Source organism: Drosophila gunungcola (genome assembly GCF_025200985.1).
Source record: "Drosophila gunungcola strain Sukarami chromosome 2R unlocalized genomic scaffold, Dgunungcola_SK_2 000006F, whole genome shotgun sequence".
In the NCBI taxonomy this organism is placed as follows: domain Eukaryota; kingdom Metazoa; phylum Arthropoda; class Insecta; order Diptera; family Drosophilidae; genus Drosophila; species Drosophila gunungcola.
Genome location: NW_026453168.1, coordinates 1,499,961 through 1,524,188, shown reverse-complemented (window position 1 = coordinate 1,524,188; position 24,228 = coordinate 1,499,961). Strand labels below are relative to the sequence as shown.

At 41.5% G+C, this 24,228-nt stretch overlaps 3 protein-coding genes across 6 annotated transcripts in view; 1 reads left to right on the top strand and 2 right to left on the bottom strand.

Annotated features, from left to right (window-relative positions):
* The window catches only part of LOC128254681 (uncharacterized), a 54,553-nt gene that overhangs the window by 6,281 nt on the left and 24,044 nt on the right, over window positions 1-24,228 (top strand). For 2 of the 3 annotated variants that reach the window (XM_052983897.1, XM_052983900.1), the window contains exons 2-3: window positions 6,460-8,132; window positions 18,762-19,069. In XM_052983897.1, the coding sequence (XP_052839857.1) occupies window positions 6,778-8,132; window positions 18,762-19,069 (1,663 nt within the window). In that variant the 5' untranslated portion in view covers window positions 6,460-6,777. Of the gene's footprint in view, window positions 1-6,459; window positions 8,133-10,947; window positions 11,404-18,761; window positions 19,070-24,228 lie in introns of those variants that run through there. The other variant, XM_052983898.1, reaches the window with a different exon arrangement.
* LOC128254685 (S-phase kinase-associated protein 1) lies at window positions 8,424-9,096 on the bottom strand. Its single transcript, XM_052983905.1, has one exon. The coding sequence runs from the start codon at window positions 8,980-8,982 to the stop codon at window positions 8,458-8,460; it is 525 nt and encodes a 174-aa protein (XP_052839865.1). The 5' UTR covers window positions 8,983-9,096; the 3' UTR covers window positions 8,424-8,457.
* On the bottom strand, window positions 21,360-24,223 carry LOC128254683 (odorant receptor 59b). 2 transcript variants are annotated; one of them, XM_052983903.1, is made up of 3 exons: window positions 23,180-24,223; window positions 22,767-23,124; window positions 21,360-22,701 (listed from the first exon to the last, which is right to left on the bottom strand). In XM_052983903.1, exons 1-3 carry the CDS (start codon window positions 23,947-23,949, stop codon window positions 22,633-22,635), a joined length of 1,197 nt encoding a protein of 398 aa, XP_052839863.1. In that variant the 5' UTR covers window positions 23,950-24,223; the 3' UTR covers window positions 21,360-22,632. The 2 variants fall into 2 exon arrangements, with proteins under 2 accessions (XP_052839863.1, XP_052839862.1); XM_052983902.1 differs by having other exon boundaries at window positions 21,360-23,124.

The following is a 24,228-nucleotide window of genomic DNA, read 5'->3' as shown; positions in this document are numbered from 1 at the left end:
CGACTTTGTGCTTCAGCTTTGCTTTTCGTAGCCTATTTTTTATTTATTTTATATTTATATTTTATGCGCTCTTTATTTTCTCTGTAAAGTCCTTGGGCCAATTTATGGCTACACACTTTGTCCATTAGGAAATGGATTAAAGGCCAAACTTTCAAGGCAAACCATTAATAAGAGAAAAAAGTTAAAGTCGCATACCATGGCGTATGCGTTATTTAGAATTTTCTTTCTTTAACTGGCTAGACATGGTCTGGCCACTGAATTTGTTGACCTGCCATTGTGGCAAGGTCAACTGCGATTGTTTTGGAATATGATGAATGCTATTAGTAGCTTAACTTTTAGCATTTATCAAAACTGTTTTAGTTTTTACCACCAAAGTAATATCTTAAAAGCAGGCCTGTTTAAACCAGTTTAGGCTACAGAAAACATATCACTTTTTGTTCGTTACATTCATTTTGCCCAAAACAATTCCAATACAAAGTCCCAATGTTTTGTTAAGGAAAATCTAGTTAAAGGTTTCGAGTTATGGTTGATGCTTTGAATAATTTATAAATTTGCATGCGAAAATAACAAATTATAACGAAAGTTATTAGTCGAATCTCAATTAATTTACTTGTTTATTTTGGAGCCCTTAAGGGTTTTCCTCACAGAATGAACACGTTTTTTGAAAATCGAAACACATAATTAGCATAATCCCCAGATAAGTTGCGACGAAAAGGCCCACTGTTTTGCTTACCCTCTTTTCTTTTTTTAATTGCTATGCAAAGCACTAACAAAACCATCATAAGCTTCAGGCCCCAAAGCCAATATTTTGCCGATTTAAATTTTTCAAGGGAGAGCGCAAAGTTTTGTTTGCATGCTTGAGCACATAATTCCGGTTGTAAATTTTCCTCGAAATAAACTGTTTCTACGTTTGGCAGGTGTATTCCTTTCGGCTGTAAGCCTGGATTAGGACTACAGCTTCATTTTGTTTGGGGCGGCCTTGTCTGCCTGATTGCTATATGCTATGTGCTATGGCAATAGCCCGGGGCATCTGGCACACGTCTGAGTTCCGTGGAAGTCTGTTGCCGTGCAATTTATGCGCGCACGTATAAATAGAATTGATTTTGCTTAGGCATCGCATATATTTTACCTGCTCCGGTGATTTAATGTTTGGCGACATAATCTGCCATTTGGCACTCGCTTTCCTGCCATCACGTACGTACATACGTACGTAGGCTTGTCATCCTCATCGCCGTGTCTTTAAGCTGCGCGCAAATCCGAATCCATTTTCAGCGGATTCCATTCTGAGAGGGATTGGATAAACAATGAAAAGCACACACAACAAGGGGTATGCCATATCCACACACGAGTACTTGAAAGCAGCGAAAAATAATTATGTAGAAATAACACTGGAATATATATATTTTTGCTCTTCTAAGGCGTGACAGTCTGTTGTTTTTGCATTATCTGTGTGTGTTTGTATTCCAATCCGATTACCGTGGAATTAATCCAAAGGTCCTTCAAACTAGTATTTATTTTAAGAACCCTGATGCAAGCTTAATAATTTATATGAATTCTGGTGAAATTTCTGTGAGGCTTTTTTGAGCAATATTCAAGAATATGCTGCTGACATCTACTTTGTTCATTTTAAAATTAGTAAAAGCAGATATTATATTCTTTAAATAAACAATTAAAGAATATAAAAGTAGAATGAAAAGCATATGTAGGTGTTTCCATTAAAAATTCGGCGCTTAAAAATACAATACCTAAAACAGCAGTCAGACAAACAAATAAATAAAGAAATACTTCCGAATTTAGCTGGGAAGAACCTCCGGTTGGGCCCACAAGTAGAAGCTAATGAAGGAAGCATATTCCAGCCCCAAAAAAATAAGACTTTCTTTCCGCAGAAATGCGACTGCTGGCTGACTGCCTTTTGCAATTTTTGTTTTCATAAATTTTCAAAGCATGTTTGCCAGCTCATAAAAACGCAGCCCACACACAGCACCTCGCTTGGAGGAAAAGCAGGGAAAGCCGGAAAAGCCATGCCCAAGTGGCTCATAATCTGAGCAATTTGCTTGCGTTTTATGTGATTTTTGTAGCTAGTATTAGTGGCTGTAAAGAACACACCCCAGATGAGCTCGGGCAGTTGGAGTGTGGCGTCAGTTTTTTGCATCATTTGTATGCAAATTGGCAGCATCTTTCTGGGATCACACAAACATGGTAAGAGAGCTGATGCATGTGCAGACGGTGTTGCCAAATGAAATTGAAAATATAATCAATCTCCTTTGTCTAATATTTATCAACTTCTCATCGAAATCAATTACATTGCATACCATATTATTTGGATGCGATGCCAGCAGACAGACCCTTTCTCTATCCGCTCGTTGTTTGGCTACCAGCCAGGCAGCCAAAAAAAATTATCCAATTTAAAAGTCAAATGTCATTTTTTCTTATTCTATCCTCGGTGCTTTTTTGTTTGTTGCTGTGTGTGTGTCTTTTTTTTACGCCATTGCAGACACACATAATGTGAATTACCTAACAAAGGTGGCCCTGCTGATGAGTTGACGGCGACGAAAAAAGGAGAAGAAGGTGACGGGCCGCCATTTCCATTTCAGCGCCTTAAGATACCCTTTAAAAAAGGTGTGATAACTATGAGCATCAGGTTCCCTAAGAAAAAATGTAAGACATTTGCTTACATTTCAATGGTAAATTAAGATCTGTCTTTCACACTACAGATTTTTGCCAACCTTTGTTAACTTCTTTTGTTAAAGTAGTTTTTTTTTTTTTAATTACTTAAATCAACTTTTGGGCTATAAAAAAATTAAAAGCCAGCCAAGAAGTATTCTCAGAAAATACGATTTTAGAGTATAAGCAGCTTCGCAGAGCTTAAAATCACCTACTCTACTTGAATCTTATTTTTGACGGTCTTTGCTTCCGCTTCCATTTCTTTTGCTATTTTGGCAAAAGACATTTCATTCTTTCCTTGGCAACGACAGAAAAATTACCCGAATTTCATTTAACGCTCCAACTTTGTCACCGGCAGCAACAAGGGCACTCACACATATTCGAAGTGTTTGGCCCATGCACAGCAAATGCGTTGAGTTTGTTAATGTGTTTGCATAAATTTGCAGGAGTGGAAATGAGGCAAAAACTTAGACTGAGATGTGTTGGTGCCTGAGTAAATGGGTGTGCGAAAGCTGGGTAAAAACAGCAAAATGTTGCACTCTTTAGTTTTTGGTGTCACACAGAAAGAAATGTAAGCAAAAACTACACCCAACAAAAAACGATCATAGACATAAACTGTTGTTACATAATTTATTAAGTTACTGGGTTTGAAAACTTTCTTAGTAAGAAGAGTACTAAATTATTACCACGCAAGTATCAAACAAAATTATGTAGTTTAAAACTAAGGCCTTAGACTATAATTTTCGACTCTTTGGTATAGAAATGAAACTTAAAAGTATAGGTGCAAATTATTTAATATTGCATCAATACTTATACTTTAAAACTACCTATAGTTTATTTTCAAGACACACTTATTAAAACACTATTTTAATATTTTTTGAGGTGTATCAATTATAACGATAACAAAGATTTGAAATATGTTTTCACATTTCCGGTGGCAACAATCAATAGAATTTATCGTCTTGTTAAGCCCTTAAAGAAAAATATTTCTAAGTAATGTGTTTAAACATCATCTGTGAATATTTATAAACTAACATTGTATATAAAAAAAAACTAAATGAATACTTTGAAAGTATCTTTTTCCCATGAGGCATAGATATTCTTGTCTGCTAGTTTTGGCCAATCCAATTGTGTAAAGTTGACTTGGCAAAGTACTGGCCAAGGGCATTAATCAGACCGAACACACTCTAGCTCTCAGTCGCAGATGCAATAGCTATTCGCTGGAAATTGGATTGTTAGTTCTGAAACCCTCCCGTCCACGTGTGGGGGTCAAAGGTCAGAAGTAGGGGTGTTCGGGGTTCAAGTTACCTGCATCAGCAGACACTCACCTGTGACGAAGGGTTGCTGTGGCAGCCGGAAAAAGCGAAAGTTGAACTGTCACCGAGTTCACAACTGCCCGCATGCTGTCCGCATGCTGGATGGTTGGGTGTCAAGGGTTAAGTGCATGAGAATGCCACCGTTAACCCCTCGCTGCCCGCTCGTTTGCTGTAATGCATTAGCCGTGTCAGTGGAGGAGTCACGGGCACGAGCACATGCACGGGCCAACCCAATTCCGGAAAACCGGAATCAAACTTTAGCCCTCTTCTCTCCGGAGATGCCATTTCCAATTGTCCGACAGCAAAGCCCCCGAGCAAAAAGACCCTCGATTTAGTTGTCCTTTTCTAGTTGGGGAACCGCTTGACTTGCCGTGGCATTTATGAATAATAGATCCTGGCGACCTCACGCTCCGTGGATGTCAATTGTTTATTTATTGTCCGATTGTTTGTTCCCACCATCTCCAAGCCACGACATTTGCAAATACAAAATTCATGGACCTTTGTGTTACGCTGTGTGAGCGGAAAAATGTACAATTCGGGAAATCAGTTTATGCGAGGCTTAAGTTAAGAAAAAAGATTGGTTTATTGTATAAAAATATAAGTATTATTTTAATTTAAAAGATACAAATGCAAGACTATCTGCTACTATTACACATTTTTTCATAGCTTAAGAAAAGTTTAATTTGTCAGAGCTAAATTTAAGGAAAGACAAAAAACCAATTTTACATAAATTAAGTGGTAAATTTAGCACTATAGAGAAAATTTAGTGTTCAACTAGAAAAATCGTTAATTTTTTTAATGTAGAAGTAGAGTATCACATAACAAGATTTGGTTTTTGTTTGAGGTTCTATTGATACAAGACAAGGCAAGATAAGAAGTCACGAAAATAGTGGGCTTTGCATCTTCATAATTGTCTTAGAAAGCAGGCAAGGCTTGAATTCAAACTTAAGCTTTACTTAAACTACAACTTAATCTGCACTAATCATACATATATGTTTATGGCACCAAGCTCAAAAGTAAGAGTCACACCTTCATGTGGCCGGAGTGTCATTACTCTTACTGGCATGGCCATTATTCCCTCTTCTTCACCCTGAACCCACCCAACCTCTTATCCATTGTTGTTACGGTGTTTGTTGTTTGTTGTTTGTCTGTTGATGTTTGGACTCGCCTTGGAGAAATTTTTATGGCTCATAAAATTCGAAATTTGAACTGGTGCTGCCTGTGTCTGAGATACATAGTATAGTACTACATTTCTGAGTGCCTTTGTGCGGAGTATAAAATGTTTATGCTCTGCTCAATGCCGTTCAGCCTCTGAAATCAGGACCGGCCAAGTGGATTTCCTTTTCAGAATTAGTATAACATTTAAATGGCATATAATTTGTTAGCGCCATAATATTTATGCGAGCTGTGGCCGTACATTTTTATTTATGTTCACTTGGCTGCCTCAGTTGCCCCGGAATCCCCCAGCTGACAATCAAAGCGCATTTCCTAAGAATTGCGTTTAATTTGCGTGTTACAAGCTCTGGCTTTCCACAATGCAGCGGTGCCACGCGGCGTATGCGCAATTTTCGCATTCTCGCACTCAACGACTCTTGGGGAAACAATCATTTATGTGTGTTGTTTTTCCGCTGCCTGGATGCGGAAATTTTTAATTGCCGCCCTAAAAGTAATTTGAGAGCATGACTTTCTTTTGCTTCGGATGTTTTTGTGTTCCATATTCGGATCCAGCTGTGCGACTACGTTAAGTCGCCTTCCCAGAATTTACAAAAAAAGCTGAAAACTGTGCTCGACCTTCATTTCTGTTCACGGCAAAAAAAAAAAAACACAAAAATCTCATAATTCAAAGAGAACACTCAGCTTACATTCAAATAAACGAACGCAGCAAAGGACAGAAAGAAAAGCAATGAGAGAAAATTGTGAGAAAATCAGATCTCCCAGAAGAAATGTGGGTATCTGAAATTCTTAATAAGGTTTGGCATCATACACAGAACGAAAAATGTTAGAATACCATAAACCACAGAAACCACTTTACACATAATTAAGTTTGTTTGTTTTTCTGTAGGTTTTTTTTTTTTAAATTAAAAAAAAACACCGTTTATTGGTTTAATATATTAAAAACTACATAAAAAATAAACTATATTGAAATTCTTGGGTTCCTGAATTTAGAAATTCAACACTCAATTGAAATCACTATTGTTGTAAAGACGGCACAAAAATGCAATAAAAAATAGGACATTGTCTTCCGTAATATATTTGATGGAAATTTCAGGACAAAATATGTTTTGCATTTTTATTTTAGTGACTTACCATATCCCTTAAATTTATTTTTTTTCTGCATGTACTTCATTTTTACTTTATTTCTCGTCCGATGTTTTCGAACTTATCTTTCTGTGTCCATCATCAAAGCCCGTCATGCAGCATTCCCCATAAGCCTAAATTTCGCAAAAGTAATCACTGGACTTTCTCTTTCCCATTTCAGCATCCAAATTAGAGCGTGAAAAGAGCGAGTGGGTGAACCGGGGAAATGGGCGCCAGTGGCATAGCGACAACGGCGCCCTTGTCCATCCGCCCGAATCAGCGGCCGGACACTGGTGCGGATGCGTGATATTCTCGCCCTGGCCCTCGATAACTGAAAATGCTAAGAGGTAGTGCAGTTCCAAAGCAGCACCAGCAGCCGTTGCGAATCGAGAGCCACAGCACACAAAGTGTTGATCAGCCAATCAAGCCGAGTAACTAAGCGATATAGGGGCCTTGCGATACTCAAAGCGACCTCGAAAGGGAAAGCCGGAGCCCCAGGATGCGGATGTGGATGTGGATGCCGCAGGCTGTGCAGCTGCTGTTTCTGATGGGCTTGTGGGTGATGCAAGGTCAGGCGCAACTGGATGCTGCTGAAGCTGGAGCAGCTGGGACAGCTGGAGGATCCCCACGGAACCGCATCAAGGCGGAAGCGGATGCCCTGATGACGGGAGACAGCTTCAACATTCGCCACGGGCGCTCTCGTTCGCATTTCCTCCATGGCAGCACCAACAGCACAAGCAGTGGCAGCAATGGCAGTGCCAGTGGCAGTGGCATCACCCGCCTCCTCCTGGTCACGCCCACCCAGCACCCGGGGGTGGGTGGGACATCGCAGCCACCCGTCACGCACAAAATTCGCAAATTGCACAAGAAAAAAATCAACGAGAGCATACGCAAGAGTGTGGACAAAAGTCTGGGTCTCCTCCATTCGCCCAAGAACCACCGCAGTTTGGCCGAGGCCGAGCATCTGCAGGGTCGTCCTGCCAGCGAGGACACCGAGGACACGGCCCTCAGCGAGGTCATGCAGCTGGCGGACGAGCTGGAGCTGGAGAGCTCATTCACCACGGCATCCCCAACAGGAGTTCCGGATAAGCAGGCACGCCAATTTGTGCGTAATGAGGCCAGTTACCAGGCGGACGACACTCTCGAGGAGGAGGAGGATGTAGAGGAGGAGGAGCCCGACGAAGAGCAGGCTCCAGCAGCCACCACAAGTAAGTCCAAAACAGCCAGAACCCGTTTGCTGCCAGTGAATGGCACTTGGGAGCGAAATCGTGACTCCTTCTCCGAATCGGACTACAACGAAGAGGAGGGTCAGCCATTTGGCAGGCTGCAGCTGCTCAACGACAGCCTCGCCACCACCGAATGGATGGAAGAGGGTCAGGGTCAGAGGTCAGCCCTCAACGAACCGGAGGCGGAGGCACGATCCCAGGCGGCCAGCATGGAGGTCAAGCAGATCAGCTTTGACAGCGATGCGGACACCGATTCCGATCCCGATCCCGATCCCGACCCCGATCCCGGCCTGGACACCTCCGAGGTGACCATGGACGATGGCTATCCGCCGGATGTGCAGGTCGACGACAAGACCAAGCAGCTGGTCATCGGCGACGTGGAGGGCGAGGAGTCGGGCGACAACATGGAGTCCAGTCAGATCACCGCCGATGTGATCAATGCGCGCGACAGCAAGATCGACCTGGTGTCCAAGTTCCTGCAGTACATCGAGCAGCAGCACCTGATGGGCTCCAACTGCGTGGCCGGCACCTCCCTGAACCTGGGCGAGGGCGTGGTCGATCGCTATGCCCAGGACCGCTTTCGCGTGGAGGCCGAGGTGGCCGTCAATCGCGCCAACATGCTGACCAGGTGAGTAGTGAGCGACAGGACAAAGTTTTCTAGCCCTGCCTGCCCCCATCATATTATTCACATGCCAAACTTTTCCAATCGAAAGTTTTCGCCCAGACGGCCGCTAAGTGCAAGTGGAAATGGATTCCGAAGTGAATGTGAAAAGTTGGGGCTAAGACATTAGTATACTATTTAGCTGAAGGTTATGTTAAGGTCAATTTAAATATAATTTAGTTGCATACATTTTTTTGGGGTTTGGTAAAATTTCAGAAAGAAAATGTTAGGACTATTCAAAATATTAAAATAAATAAATGGTTTAAATTATTATTTAATGTTCACTCCATATTTATATATCACCATAAACCGTTGGCTCTTCCTCTTCTTCCTCTGGGACCTCGGCCTCCTTGGGCAGTAGATCCTCTTCGGAGGGCGCGAAGTCGTTGGTGATGTGGAAGGTCCGGCGAATCTCCTCTGCCGTGTGGCCCTTGATCATATTGGCCACCGTCATGCAGGCGGCATTCAGTAGACTCCTGATGTCCAAATAGTTGGCCGCAAGGATGAGCTCGAAGAGAGTGCCCTGATCCATGGCCAGAAACTCGGCATCCCAGGCACTGATTTCTACCATTGGCCTGGCCGCTTCTCCCCCATACTCGTCTTCATTATCGGCCTGATGGTGCTTGGCCCAAATCAGTACCTTTTTCAAAATGGCCGAGTTCACATTGGGTAGCGGAATAAGTGGGTCATTCTCAGCCTCTGCCCCCAGCCCACCACAATCGTCCAGCAGTGTTTTAATCGTACTCGAGCATTTGGCCGTTTCGGAATCGGTGTGAAAAATTTCGCCATCAGAGGCCTGCAACTTGACGACCGGCATGGTATTTCCCCCCTCTGAAAGGGTGCCCTCTGGAATTTATACGGTACAATTTTAACTCGAAATTTGAATGTGCCAATGTGACAGTTGAAAATGTATAGAAAATGAAAAGAAAATAGAGTTGTTGAATTACATTATTAAAATAGTAATATAAAAGAAATTTGAGTCACTCCAAAAGGTTAGATAGATAGGTAAATATAGATGTATGTATATAATAAATATTAAAAAATTTTATCATTTATTGCATTTGGGTTTTTAAATAATAAACAAATTTCCAATGTTGGTTTAGAACGTATGAGTGGAACTAAATCCTATTGGATTAAAAAATATATTTTATACTTATTCTCAATTGTAAAAGACTTATTTTTTTGTTGTTTTATTTTATAACTTTTTTTTTTTATTTGTATAACTCTTCCTTTATTTTTGGGCACCGATCTCTATTTGTTTTATTTTTGTTCAATTATTTATGCAATTCTTCTTTTATTTTTAGAGAATACATATTTTGATAAGACGGTTATTGATAGCCGCTCACAATAACAGAAAACAAAATTAAGAAACTCCTCTTCAGCGGAAATAGAAAATCGAAAATAAGTACCAAGGAGCCCGGGATTTCCTGAGCATTTTCCATTTTTTTTTTTGCAACCATCGCTCATCGTTGGGCGTTCACGTTTCAGTAGTTATTCGCCAATTTCTGCTCATCCAGATTGGCAAGTGGCCTTGTCAACAGCGAGCATAATGTGCTTTTCTTGTTGCTGTTGCTGTTGGCCATAGTGAACAAAACTACCTCCGGTTCCTCCGATTTTCTCCGATTTTACCAGAATTTACACTGAGTCCCCGCGTCTGCTTGGCTGCATGCAATTTTTTTTTTCTGATAAAAGTTCAATTACTTAGCAGAGTAGGCGTGCCGTGGAAAAAGTTTGCGGCATTCTTGTGGCCAAAAGTAAAACGAAGAGCAGGACATTGATTTACCTGAACGATGGCTATTCATTTATTTTTTCTTGGAATTTCCAGCTGTCCAAGCCGAGCAGGTCGCTATGGTGCTTTGTTTTCTCGTGTCTATTTCGGTTCCATCATCGATTTGCCAGTATCATGTATCTGGATGAGCACCATAGCCAAAACTTTTGCCAACATTTTGGAAGCTCTGCTATTCTTTTGCTTCCCAGCAGCCAAGCACAATAAAAACAAAGTTTCATCAGATGTCGCATATGTGGGTCCAAAGTCCGAAGTCCAAAGTCCTGAGTCCTGTGTCCAAATGTCCCAATGTCCTTGCCTGCATACACGCATCCTATGTGCCAATGCCAATGGCTGTGTGCTTTAAGCAGACATTAGACCTGGAATTTATGTCTTTCTGCTTTTCTTTAGTGCCTGTGTTTTTCGTTTGTGGCAAAGCAGTAGAAAAATGAGCGAACCAAAAAAAAACTTAACATTTTTTCATCGACTAAGGAAAAGTGGGCGTAGCTGAATTCGTGCAACAGGCCATTGGATGTTGCCTGATGGATGTGGTTTAGTCACAAAATTCCAATCACATAATTTTCCACCAAAGATAGCAACTTTCTGCCCACTGATTGGAACACGAAATCAAAGCCATTTGTCCACGAAAAACTCATTTGTTAAAAGCCACAGGAAAAACGACGACATGACTACAAGTTGGCGAATCTAAAGAACAAATGCTACCGCTTGTCAATAAAACGCACAAATAAACAATTAACCCGGCCGGCCGACCAGCAGCTTGACAAATTAAGTGACTGAGGAGCTGGCGGCGAAAAGTGTGGAAAATGGGAGAGTGGAAAAGCGGAAAGTGCCGTAACTTGGCCTGGGGAGCAATAAAATGTCAAAGCCTTGCTGCCGTTAACGTCCAATGTCAATAAATTAAATTGTACCCGGCCATGGATCTGGTTCGGGATCAACATTATTGCATTTAGTGTCATATGTCAGGCATTTGTTTTCATTATTTGTTCAATAGGGAATGTGGCCCCTGGGACTGACTTAAAGCAGAAGCCTCAACTGATTTATTTAGTTTGCGTTCCATAAACTCAATGGCAGCCACTAGTGGCCAAGTCCCTGGCTCATAATTTCAAGAACGGCGGTGGCTTATCAGTGGCTGTTTTAATCAGTTTTTCTTGTGTTAACATAATCAAGGATGGCCGGAAAACTTTTACTTGGGTCGGAATATAAAGGAAATTACGAGGATGGGAAGAGGAAAAGCCCGAGGTTCCGTGGCAGGTCTACACAGATATATACTAATTGAAGTTATTGTTTTGTGATACATTGTTATCGCCCTGCCAGCCCGGGATCCTGTCTTGTTCCTGCTCACTTTTTGTGTTTGGGCATTTCCCGTTTACTTTGTTGCGCAAACAAAAACAAGAATAACATTTAAGGAAAACAAAGGCCGTTTCGGGCCTTAAGGAAAAGCTGGGATTGAAGGTGAGTGAGAAGGGAGGAGAAGGGCGGGGTCTGAATGGCAGGCAGTCAGGAAAAACAATATCAATTCAAGTTGAAATTACGAGCTTCAATTGTTTTCTTGCCTTGGCCACTTTTCGTTAGTTTCCGTTCACGCCGCCAAAGTGTAGACGGCAAACAGAAGGGAAAAGCGACTTCAGCACAAACGCACATAGAACACGCAAGTGTGGCAACATGTCGGATGGAATCGGAAAACTTTTAAGTACTTAAATGTGTTGTCGTCGCGGAGAGGTGAGAACCGTGAGTGAATGGCGAAAGCAGAAAGCCGAAGGGCAAGACAAAGGACCTGCTGAAATTGAGTTTACGGTTGCTTGTTCTTTGCCATCTAAACTCTTTTGTTGCGACTTGCTGCTGGCTTCAAGTGCACATCTCACTTATTTGCCATGCAATGATTCTGTTTTTCTGCGGAAGTTCGGCGATAAACTTGACAAATAATTTATTGCCTTGCCGTCGTTTGTTTCAATTCGCAGTGCCTTTGGAATTCGAGTGGCATTTGCCTTCAGTTCATACAACAAATCGAAATTGAAATCTTCATAAGCGATGCAGTTTCCAATTGCCAGCGGCAATAAAACGCGACAGCAGCAAGGACACCCCCAAAGGAGGATCCCGTCCCCTTAGCTGCGTCATTGTCAACATCCTTCAAAAGTTCTACAAACGGAAGCAAACAAATATCTGTGCAAGTCAATGTTCAGGAAACAGTTACGCACTGAGAGAAATATAAGAGCAAACCAAAACCTTAAATGGAAAAAAAACGTGTTTATCAAAGTATTATCCCATAAAATAAATCATCTAAGAACATTATTTTATTTTTTTATTGCTAAAACAATTATTGGGGGCTACCAACATTTTAAATCCGGAAGTGGAATAGTTTTAAAATCCGAGAGTGCGTTCAATTTATTGTAAAGGAAAACTATTCTAATTTTGGTTGCAAACTTTAAGGCAAGTTTATAAATCAATTTAGAACCCTTATGATTTTTGTAGTACCATCCATAATCTTTCTTACTGTATTTAGTTTGCAACAAAGACTTTAAGTAGACGGCATAATCTTTTTTGACATCATAAACCATTATTTTAATATATCGGCATATTTTAGACGAAATTTTCTTGAGTGTAGAAAACAAGGCTACCGAAATGCATTTTCAGCTGACTTCTCGCAGTGTGTGCCTGGCTTTAGGACTTTGTGCCGCTTGATTTACTCGACTCTGCTTTGCCCAGCGGGCGGTGCTAATAACGCTGCCTTTCCCCGTCCGCCGGTCCGCGCCCTTTCAACATGCCACGCCCACGACCTAATGTTCCCGCTATTTTTATTGTTCGCCGCAGCAGAATGCAGTTGTCTAGTCCCGAAATGGAAATTGTTTTCATTTTGGCGCAAAAAACAATCCTAACGTGGATTGTTCGTTCTTCGCCCGCCTGCAAAGCCGCAACAGCAACAGCAGCAGCAGCAGCAACTGCAACTGCAACTACAACTGTAACTGACGCGGACGCGGGCATGGTTGCCTTTGTAGGCCACCGGCGGCATAGGGTCCCGTTCCACTCACACACTGGGCGAAGATGGGGGCTCCTCTGGAACCACTGCACCATAACAACATAGCATCATAGTAGCACTTGGCCACGCCCCTTTTTCCAGCTGGTTTAGTTCAGTACTCATATCTGGGCATGACTCTTGTGCCAGCGAATGCTGCTCTTGTCGGCAGCCTCCTGGCGATGTTGAATGTAAATGCATTGCTTTCTGACTCTGGTGATTCCCCCTTTCGGGGCTTTTCACTCCGCTACGGTCAAACCTATTTAAGTCGAACCAAAAATTGCCTCTCAAGTATTTAAGTATTGCAGAAATGTGTGAACATTAATTTATTTATTTAACCGTTTAAGGTTTGCATTTTATTAAATTTGTAAATATTTTCCAAAATTAATAACATTAAATGCATAGTTCTTAAAAATTTGTACAATTATTAATGTTTATTTTAAATAAAATATTACAATGTGCCGCTTAAAAATAAATCTTTGTGATTTAAAACCAAGTTCTCTAAAATTGTTTAATAAATGTATGCAAATATAAGAATTTCCTACCATGAAATAACCAAAATATTTATTGTTGCAACAAAATTTAACATTTAACATTATATTTACAAACAAAAAAGACCCTTTAGACTTTATAATGTAAGTATCTCTTTTTTGCTTTATATATCTGAAGATAAAGTACACAGAAAATGAGTTTTCGCAATCAATTACAGTTTGGGAAGAGCAATCCATTTATTAAATTTCAAAGTTTGAGTAATTGAACTTAGACTGTAGAAAGTTTAGTCGCTAAACGCAGTTCAAACTCAATTTAGTTGGGTTACAGAGCGATTCAACTTATGGTTGATGGTCTGTGAATGTTTCTGAGGGCTACCCTCTTTCAGCGGCTTTACAAACTACACGACTGCATCGCTTTGCCGCGCTTTGTGCAACACATGTTGCCATAACTTAACAGCTTAACAAACTTGTCGAGTATCAAACTCCCCCCCAAAAACAAGTCTTCCGCCTATGTGGCATTCAAGTGGCTGGCCCACTGGGCGAATGCGTAACGTTTAGTGGCAGCCGCAAAGCTTCTTTCTCCGGAGTCTATTTTTTCGCCATAAAAACATTTGGATCGGAACCCAGAGCCGCAGACAGGCGGCCAAAGTTTGTCTTTGCCAGGATGCGAAAGGCGCGAGCTCTCGACTCATTATGCTCGGCAGCAGGAAATCAAAAAGGAAAAAGGGAAACTTTTTGGCCCAAATGTTTGCCAACTTTGCGCCCTCGCGCTGCGCGCCTGCAATAATAAAAATAATAATCATCGGGCTGGCAAAGTGCGTTGAAAAGAAGTTACCAAGTTGAAAGCAATTAATGGACTAAATCAAAAAGCATTTTTTCCACAATGGATGAAAGGCGGTGGTGCCTCTATGGCCAGCATAAACATGTCAACAACAAGTGCCTGGTAGTAGAGGCTCAATTAGCCGCAAGCCAACAAAGCAGAAACCAAGCCAAAATGGGGTAACTTTTAATTAATTGAACTCCTTTTCCTGCTTCCTAATTGAACACACACTGCCAAGTCGTAGGAGTCACCAGTGATTTTCCAACTTTTGATCTTTTGTGTTTTATGTCAAGTTAGGTTAGAAAATTGCCTGGCTAATTTGCCATTTAGTATATTTCGTTTTATTTTATTTCCTTAAAGCTTGGTAGGATTTGGTTGCCTTTAATTTAACCTTAATAATTATGTTTTTAAATATATCTTAAGATATTTCAGACTTCATATTTTAATTTGATTATTTTTCAGGCATGAGATAACAAGACTCTTATGTAAATAAAGATTTCATTTAAAGATATACTTTCCTAACCTTCACCCCAGTATTATAAAACATAATTCGCAGAAGTCAATTAGCATGGAGGAATCACATCTAAATCTATCTGTTATCAATTTGCCAGTTATGCTTTTGCCTGACCGTTTGATCATTTAATTATGGCCTAATTAAAATTGGCAAAAAGCCTTGACCGTTATGGGCCATTAAAATGCGCACCCGGCAAGCGAATAAAGGCTGGCCAACTTCAGACAAAAGGTACGCCGTCGTCTGAGGGTTGAGCTCGGCTCCAAAAAAGCATCACCATGGCCATTCAGTCATTCAGTAACTCAGTAACTCAGCCAGGGTGCTTTTCTGGCCAAGGAGTGTGCCGAAGTGTCCTGGCTTTGAATAATTAAACCGGAGCATTTCGCTTTCAATTAAGATGTCGACACGCAGTCAGAGTCGGAAAGCAAACGAAAGCCACGGGTGCTTGAGGCCTTTGGCCAAAGGACACAGGCCCAGCAAAGCTGGCAAGTCGGGAAAACACTCTAGGGCTCTCAGTATGTCTGTGTCTGTGTCTGTGTGTGTCCTCCCTCCAGGGGGCAAGTTTTCACATTTTATTTCATTTCCTTGCATAATTAGGTTTTTGTTCACACTCCGAAATAATAGAATTTAATTTTTTTGTTTATGGCTGGGCAATTAAATTATTTGTTCGTTTGGTGTGCTGCTTGCTTTGCTTATTTCAAAATCAATAGAGACCTTGGCATCGACTTCAATGCAAATATCAGATAACAAGAGGCCGAGGGACGCGGAGAGCGGAAAAGCGGCTGGAAAGCCCCATCCTCGTCGACATGCAACGACCTTCTCAAGTCAAATAACAAAAAAAAAAAGCGGCTTAAGTGCCGCCAGGCAGCTTTTCCTCCATTTCGAACATTCTCAAGGCGCTTCAAGTTTCTAATGCGCGTTTTATTTAGCTGACTGGCATCATGTGCTAAACAAATAAGCGAAACAGCCATCTCAAGTCCCATGGTGGACGGAAGATGGGGATTTTGACAAACCAGCGGATATAAATTGTAATGCTGCCGTCTGTAAAGCAGAGCGCAAAAAAATGGAAAGTTTTAGCCTGGTCAGTGATGGGCGAAACCTTTTTTTTTAATTAAACGTCAGAGAGATTCACCGCTCAACTTTCCGATGCAGTTGCGCAATTACAACACAGGTGGGGCACAGAGCAGTCAAGAAATACCCAAGCAACCGCAACATAGGTGGTTGCTATGCAGGTTGGAAGCCTTTTTAAGCAAGACTTTAATCCTCTGACTTAGTTAACGCTCGCCTGCCCCAAATACGCACGTAGACAAAGGCCAAAAGGGAGGAAACACTTTCGACTACTTAGTGAGTTACTTACTCCTGGATCTCTCACTCTTTCGTCCTGGGTACCGGCACCCGAAGCTTGTTTTGCGCTTGTTTTCACCTCTTTCCCAGCACTCAAGTGCTGAAGAGAGTTTTTAGCACACTTTAGGACCCCGTCTCGGGGGGCGGCCAGTGGGCGGTGTTTGGAAAAGCCGGAAAACAGGCAAGACTGCAACTGTATGCGTCCCAAACTGTTCTGTTTAAGCAAGCCAACAGTTCAAGTTGTCTGCGGAGAATGTTAATTGGGGAACGAGGACTTGCTAGATTGCACAGTAGAAAATGTTTACATCTAACAAAAACCGATTTAGTAAAAAAAATAAATACAGTTTTGTAAAAATTAAAAGTAAAAATATAAATGTAATGTAAAGAGAATGTTCCCATTCTTCAATATCATATAACGCACCTTTAAAAATAAAAACTTTCTTTCAGCAGGTTCAATTATCAACTTTATTTTTATAACAAAAAGTTAAAAACAAAAGTATAACTAAAAGATATACGAAAATAATATTTCTAGAAGTTTTACTATTTTATTGTATTGGTTTTTATTGACCTGTATTTGAATATCAATCAATTTTGTTTAATTGTAATGATTAGGCAAATTTACGATACATTGGCGATTTATTTTAGAAATTCCAACCGATAAAGAGTTATTTCTGATTTTGAGAAATGCTAAAGTAAAGGAATTATGAGATGCATTAATAGAGACAGAAAAGAAAAGCTTAGTTTATATTCTATGCTGAAGTCAAATGCAATGTAAAGGCGAAGTATTTGCACTTATCATTGGCCATGTTCAAAAAAATTTTGTGTGAGCCATAAATAATGAGAGGCTGGTGGAAAAAAGCTGTCAACTCCATGTCGAGCTCCCAGCTAAGTCAGCATTATCGCCAGCGAACAATGTCGGCGCCGTCATCATCATTAGGCGACTTTTGAGCCCCGACACGGCCTTGGACACTCGCATGGATTTGGATGGGCGTCGGCGGATTGGGTGGCGGTTGACAGTGGGTTGGTAGGTTGGTGGGTTGGCAGTAGGTGTTAGTAGGGGTGCTGACAAAATGTCTTTGACATTTACAAATGAGGCCCGCCAGCGAATTAATGAGCCACGCCCAATTAGCGTGCGCGTCACATGAGAGAGTCGCAAGATCCAGAGTCTGTGCCTAAAAGCAGCTTCTGTTGTGTTGCTCCTGGCTAATGTATTGGAAAATGGAATTGAAGTCTCGATGCTATGACTGTTTATTTTTTTTTTGTTCTGAGAGCTCCCTTTTTTTCATCTTTACCCCTGCTGCCTCGTAAGGCAACAATTTAATTAATATTACGCAGACAGGAAAGAGGTGGCACTTTGGACTCACTCTGAGCACAAGTCTTCAATGTAATTTTCTCGTTTACTCGTTTAAGAGGAAGCAAGTGGGTTTTTTTTCGGGGGCAGGATATGCCGGCATCGTTCGCTGGGGCCGCAGACAATAGAAAGCCACGAGCGCACTTGAGCACAGTTTGAGGCGACTTGAATGCGCCGCGCCTATAAGTATGCACTTGTAACAGCCAGCACCCCAACGCCAAACACCCAACGCCCACTTTTACTGCCCGCAAGACTCTCAGTCCCAGCCTGGGTTATAAAAATAAAAATGACAGCCCAACAAAAATGAAAGGAAGCCAATTCGGGGGGGGATGGGTTCCCGAGCCTGGTCCCCTGAACCACTTTCGGTGCTCTGCTTGACTTGCAACAAAACTTATTATGTTATTCATGCCCTGCCACCCGAAAGAGTTGTGCGTCTTTTTGGGTTAAGCAGAGCTACGTGCCTTCATAATTTTATCATAATTCGGTTAACGTCCCCTCAATTATTAAATGCTTGATTGAAACCAATTCAAAATTCAACACATTTAGGGAAAGATTATTGAGATAATTCAGATTTGAATGAAAAATACAAATTTTGAATAAATATATTTAAAGGCTTGGATTTTAAAGAGTACAAATTATTTTCAAAAGATTTCGTACATTTTTATTTCATTAATTTGATGCTCGGTTAATATCAATCCACAATTAAATTCATTTTAAGAGTCTAAGAAATAAATTGTCAATAATAAAAACTTTTATTTACACACCCATAAAAAACCCCATTGTAAAATTAAAAAATTTTTCTAAATATTAACTTACTTAAAATAAACTTAAAACGTGAAATTGTAATTTCCCACAATTGGGAAAAATGTGGATTAAATTTTTTTTAATTTAAAATTAAATTTTTCCACACTTAAAAATAAAAATATTTAATTCTAAGTGAATATATATATATAAATATTTGGATTTACATTGCAAAGATTTTGGTAATTGTTAAAACTATGTATAAATTAGGCTTTAAAGTATGAATTTATTTTTTTCATAAATAACTGAACCAAAAAAATTGAAACAAATTTGAGTTTTCTATGTAACAGTTTAAAAATTTAAATGCAAAATAGAGGTATATTTTTGGTGAGGATAGAGTATAAGGGATTCGTTATTGAAATACCTCCCCTTCTCATGCATTTGAAATGCAATTTCCTGGCCCGGCCGGCGCCATAAATTCAATTTTTTGCGCTGCCCTGCAACTAATATCCGATGTATGCCTTGCTTGTTGTCTCCAACAGAATCTTCAAGACCACGGGCCGCTCGGTGCAGGAGGATGTCAACCTGCTGCACGCCTCCGTGCTCTCGATGGTGGAGTTCGACGATGATATATTCGCGGCCGGAAATTGCTTCGATTGGAACGAGCATCCCGCGCAGCCGGGCCTCTTCTGTCCGTTCGCCTACCGCCTGCCGCCGCCGAACTTGGGAGCGGTCTTTGCCAAGGATCTGGCCATGGAGTACCACTATCTGGGCAACACCTCCGAGTGGTTCTTTCTGGCCCGCAAAAACGCCGAGAAGGTGATAGCCCGCAACGAGCAGTATCTCAAGTGTAAGTATCTCGGATGGGGATTGTTTCGGGGATGTCCCTGATTTATTTGCAGCCTGGATGGCGGTGGCCACCCCCTTATTTATGGCACCCCGATAGCGCAGGCCCCCTCATATACATATATATATACATATATATATAGGATGGCATTGAATATTTATATTTGGGAGCATTAATCTGAGACTTCATTAGTCACCGCCCAGACGACAGACGGATTCAGTGAGGCAGGAATGTTTGGTCCTGCCTAATTGCATATATTTTACCCAGCTTTATCATGGCCAAATGCCCGAAAACGTCGCCTGACAGCGCAGCAATTAAGCCATAATAAATAAACGGAAAGGGATCGTCGTTGCCTTTAACTTGAGAACTCCACTTTAAATGGAAATTACCAGGTCCTGGTCCTGGGTTCTTGCCAATTTACCAGTTCCGTTCGTAATTAGCCGGATTCCGTCTGCTCCGGCGAGCTCCTAAGCCATTCCCACGACCTTCTGCATGAGTGTCCGGCGTATTTGACAGTGATGCGTGTAAGCTAATTTAATGCACGACGGCTCGTCACAGTCCGGGATTTCCTAATCAGCTGTCAGGGCTTTCCACTTTGTTCCCTGCCTGGTGCCTTAAATCTTTAATACAAATGCCAAAGTGATGGCATGTTGCGTCAAATGAATTTTAATGAGGTTTGCCTATCCTCGGCTCACACTTGACCGACCGTTTGCATAACTTCGATGAGACCAGGCCGCCGGCGGGAACAAATGCACTTGACACGCCCATGCCGCAACATTTCAAAATAATTCGCAAATTAAAGGTTACGGTTACGCCACGTTGCATCATTCCCCACGATCCGGCACCCAAGCCCCCATTTTCCCTCGTTTCCCCATTTTCCTGTTTTCCCCTTTTCCGGCTCGCGTGTGCAACGGTGGCATGCAAATTATTTGTTTGTTGCCTACAACTAATACTAAATGCCGTGGTTGCACCAGTACATAGGCTTTTAGGTATTTGCCTGGCATGCGCACTGCACAAAAGAGCTTACAAAACATTAGTTCTAAGCTCGAAATTTACTTTTTGCAGTTTTTTGGTTTTGTAAAAAAACTTTAAACAAAAGCAAAAGACTTAAAAACTTAAGCCATTACTGAACATATTACCATTTGTTTATTTTTGCGAGCTTTTCGTTTTCGAAACCTTTTTTAAAACCGAAATCAAGCCAACTTAAAACAAAAAAAAATTGTTTCTGTTACAAAAAAAATAAATTTTAGCTAAAAGTATTTTAAATAGCCACTTAAGAAGTATACATTTAATTTAAAAGTCCTTTAACTCAAATCGTTTTAAAAGCCAGATTGTATAATGGAGCTAGACGCTATCTCCTATTAAAACAATGCGAGTTAACTTGGTAAATAATTTCTCTTGTGTGGACGCTTTTACTCCTTTCACTCCTTTCACTCCTTGGCCCGTATCCGGACCCTCAAAATCCCAACTCGGCCACAGGCTGTGGGGCATGCAAATTGCATGGGCTAAATTGCATGAGATGCCGTTGAAAAATGTGTGTATGCAATTCGTATGCATATTACGTATACGCCGTGTTCGATTGTTCCCTGTGACTTTGACTGCGACACTCGCACACCCGATATGTCCCTATGTGGCTGAGGGAAAACAAATGGAATCGAAAACAAACATTCAGCAGCGTATTGTGGGTGAATAAGGGGGTGGGGTCGTGGTCGGGGTTGGGGCGGGGGCGGGGGCGGTTTGCCTGGCCCATGCATGCTAATAGCATTTTGGCCCGGCCAAGAGCTGATTGCATGCTGGCAGCCAACTATTTGCCATAGATAGAAGTCCGTTCCTCATTCGTTTGTTTGGAAATTGAAAATAACGGCCAGAAAAAAGCGAACTTGCCAAATTATATTTGTTGCCTCTAACAATAAACGAAAGTGGTTCCGTTCTGGCCGAGTTCTTGTTTGACACAGGGTCATTTATCAAGCGGGAAAACTCCTTTAAGCTCTCGCGAACCATGATTTATGGGGTGATGAAACTGCGACCGGATGGCTGCCATTCGATTTATGCATATTTGCATAGTTGCAGCCGCCTTTAAAGTTTTCCAGCTGAAACTTTTACCGCATAAACTTTCTAAGTGACTCGTTACTTGCTGTAATGTGACAGTACACCCAAACAAACTGTAAGTTTAGTTTAAATAAGTGAAGTTGGTAAACAACAGACTGTTGACTTTCTAAGACAAGTTTTTATTTGTGTGTAAAACATTCCCATATTCTTTCCAAGGACATTGCAGCTGTGGAACCTATTTCACACCACAACCCATGTGTAATTAATTTGATTTTACGTTTGCGGTGCACAAAGTAAGTGTCGCTTCTTTTTATTAGCTGCCGGATATAATTACTTTTTCATTGCATAATTAATAATATTTTTTGCCATCGGCTAGACCCGGTCGCCACACCGATTTGCGCCATCAATACGAATTGAGCGCTTTTAATAGCTTTTTCAGTTTCATTGAATTCACTGTATTGGTTGGAATGTTCAGAAAATGACGATTTCGATTTAAGTGCACTCAACACTAATTTAGCATAATTGCTCAATGGGATTTGAAAATGAAGCTAATGAATTCAAATTGAAATGTCTAATAGGGCATAACATTTTGAAACCCGTGGCCAGATGTAATTTATAGATTTTCAATATTTCAACCTTGACCCTTGCCATATTTAGCTTGATTTTACATTTCGAAAGGATAGTTGATTAGATGTGATATTAAAAGTTATAATTGTGTAAATATTGTTCTCTCTCTAACTTGTTTATTTCCATAGATAGAAGAATAAATTGTCATATAAACATGAATTTTTGTCCACTTAACTAAGTTTTCTATTGTCAGGGGAAAACTTGAAAAAGCGCAAAGTATAGGTGGACTTGCTTTAGCTTCTCTGCTTTTCTATTGTTGGTTTCATTTACTATTTGCAAATATATATCAGGGTCCATCTATCTTGCCTCCTTCTAACCACTTTACATGTTTATGGACTCCATCGTGGAACATATCGTATGTGGGGGCGATATGATGACGCGTGTGCGGCAAGTAAACCGCAAAAATATGTCATAATATTTGCCTTTGCCACAGTCTGGGCGATCCGTTTTATATTATTATACTATATTCCTACTCCGCCTTTTTGCTGGTTACAAGTCACGTGTTTAACATAAAATTTAAATAAAAATCGCATACAATATGTAAACGGTTATATGTACTTCCTGTGGTTGCTCCAGTGCTCCTCCTCCAGTGAAGTATTTTGCCAGCTTTGAGCCCATTTGCTCAGACTGCTTGTTGTTACACTCGTCGAATCGTCTGGCTGGTGTAATTTCCGTCTGCTAACGCAATTTGCAAATTCAGTCTGACTTTCACATCCTTTGCCATGGCCATTACCATTTACCAACTAAATCAGCCAAAATCTTACCAGATAAGCCACAACATATACACATTTTATGCAAATCACGGCTATAAAGAATAGCTGGGAGGCTTCTTTTTGGGAGTGCTATATGCTGTGTGCTGGATAATTTGAAATCATTTTTGTGAGCTAATTTTACTGGAACTGCTCGGCCAGATTCATTTGTCGCACTATTGTAATGATGCTGAAGGCGAACTTGGCCACCTAAATAGGGTCAAATATGAAAATGGTTCAAAAAGGGGAGGGGGGTTGAAAAAAGCGTAACTCACGCTTATGTTGCTGTTCATGGAGATGGGAAATATGCCTCCTGCTATGAAAATAATGGGCTGTTGGACATGGTGCATAAAGTGAACCAAAGTGGCCCTGTAACGCGGCTCTGCGTCCACCCAGTTTGATTGGAAAATCGTGTTGGCCAGTTCCTGGGCGTCGTCGATTAGCAGATTGCAGGTGTAGCAGAAGGGAAACGTCTGCAGCAGAATGGTGATGACGAACAGGAGTGAGGCCACGCCCTTCCAGAAGTTCGAGAAGAAGAACACATTGACCAGAGTCAGACCCAAAACGGATCCAATCAGCGCAAACTGCACGAAGATGGTGCGCGATATCATGGGCCGAATCATGTCACAGCATCTGGAGGCAAGTAAGGCTCTTAGAATTTTCTAAATAGCGATCATAGTGTAACCACCTCAAGATCATCTTGTGGTCCATGACACAATTCACCAAATCCTGATAATTGTCGGCCTCACTTCGCTCGGGATCCATTCGCAGATTTCGCACATGATCCTTCAGTATGTCCATGTGCGCCCGAAACTGAATGGTGAACATCAGAGGGTATGTATCGGACAGCTGATCCTGCAGCACGGCAAAGGACATGGTAATGTACTCAACGATGGCCTGAATCCACAGGCTGCCCAGGCCATCGCGCCAATCCACGAATGGATTGTAGACCGACCACGGAGGACGACCACTTAGCGCATAGGACAGAAAAGTGGAGCCCGCATAACCGCAGTATATGAAGCTGTAGATCAGGAATGCATAGTTGCAGCGTGCCACCATATTGTGTATTTTCTGATGATCGCTGTCGCCATCGAGTCTCTTGTCCAACGCGTCCAATAGCATCTCCGTTTTTCGCAGTCGCCAGAGGAACAGATAGGTAATAGTTGACTTTACCGAGGCGCCATAAACATTGATGCACACCTGCAGCGAGGTGAGGAACTCGCCGGGCGTGAAGTTCTTGAACTCCTGCACATAGCTGATGATGAAGCCAACGGGCAGATAAAATACCCCAAAGGCGAAGGGCACACAGGTCCAGAAGAGGTACACGTATCGCAGCACACCCTCCTTCGGCGGAATCCAACCAATCAGCCACATGGCCCTGTACAGGTATATGTTTCCCTGGCGGGATTGCACTTTTTCGGTCAATGGGGCCGGGTTAATCAGCTCGAACAGCACCATGTTTACTGACCAGTTCACTTCTCACTCGCGCATTTTATACCATCACCCACGCCCCGATAATTGAACAGGTGCTCGATTCCCTGGCCAAACCACGCCCCATCGTTTTGTGGCCTGTAATTAGAGCCGACCACCACCAGCAGTCAGGTGTTAAACTGCCAAAGGGGATTTATTATTGAGGCGCGAGCAGGTTAGCCAGGTTAATAGTTAATTGCTGGGGGCATTTGTGAATAAGTCAATCAAGGATTTTCGGTTGAATTTAGTTTTTAACAGGAGGTTGAG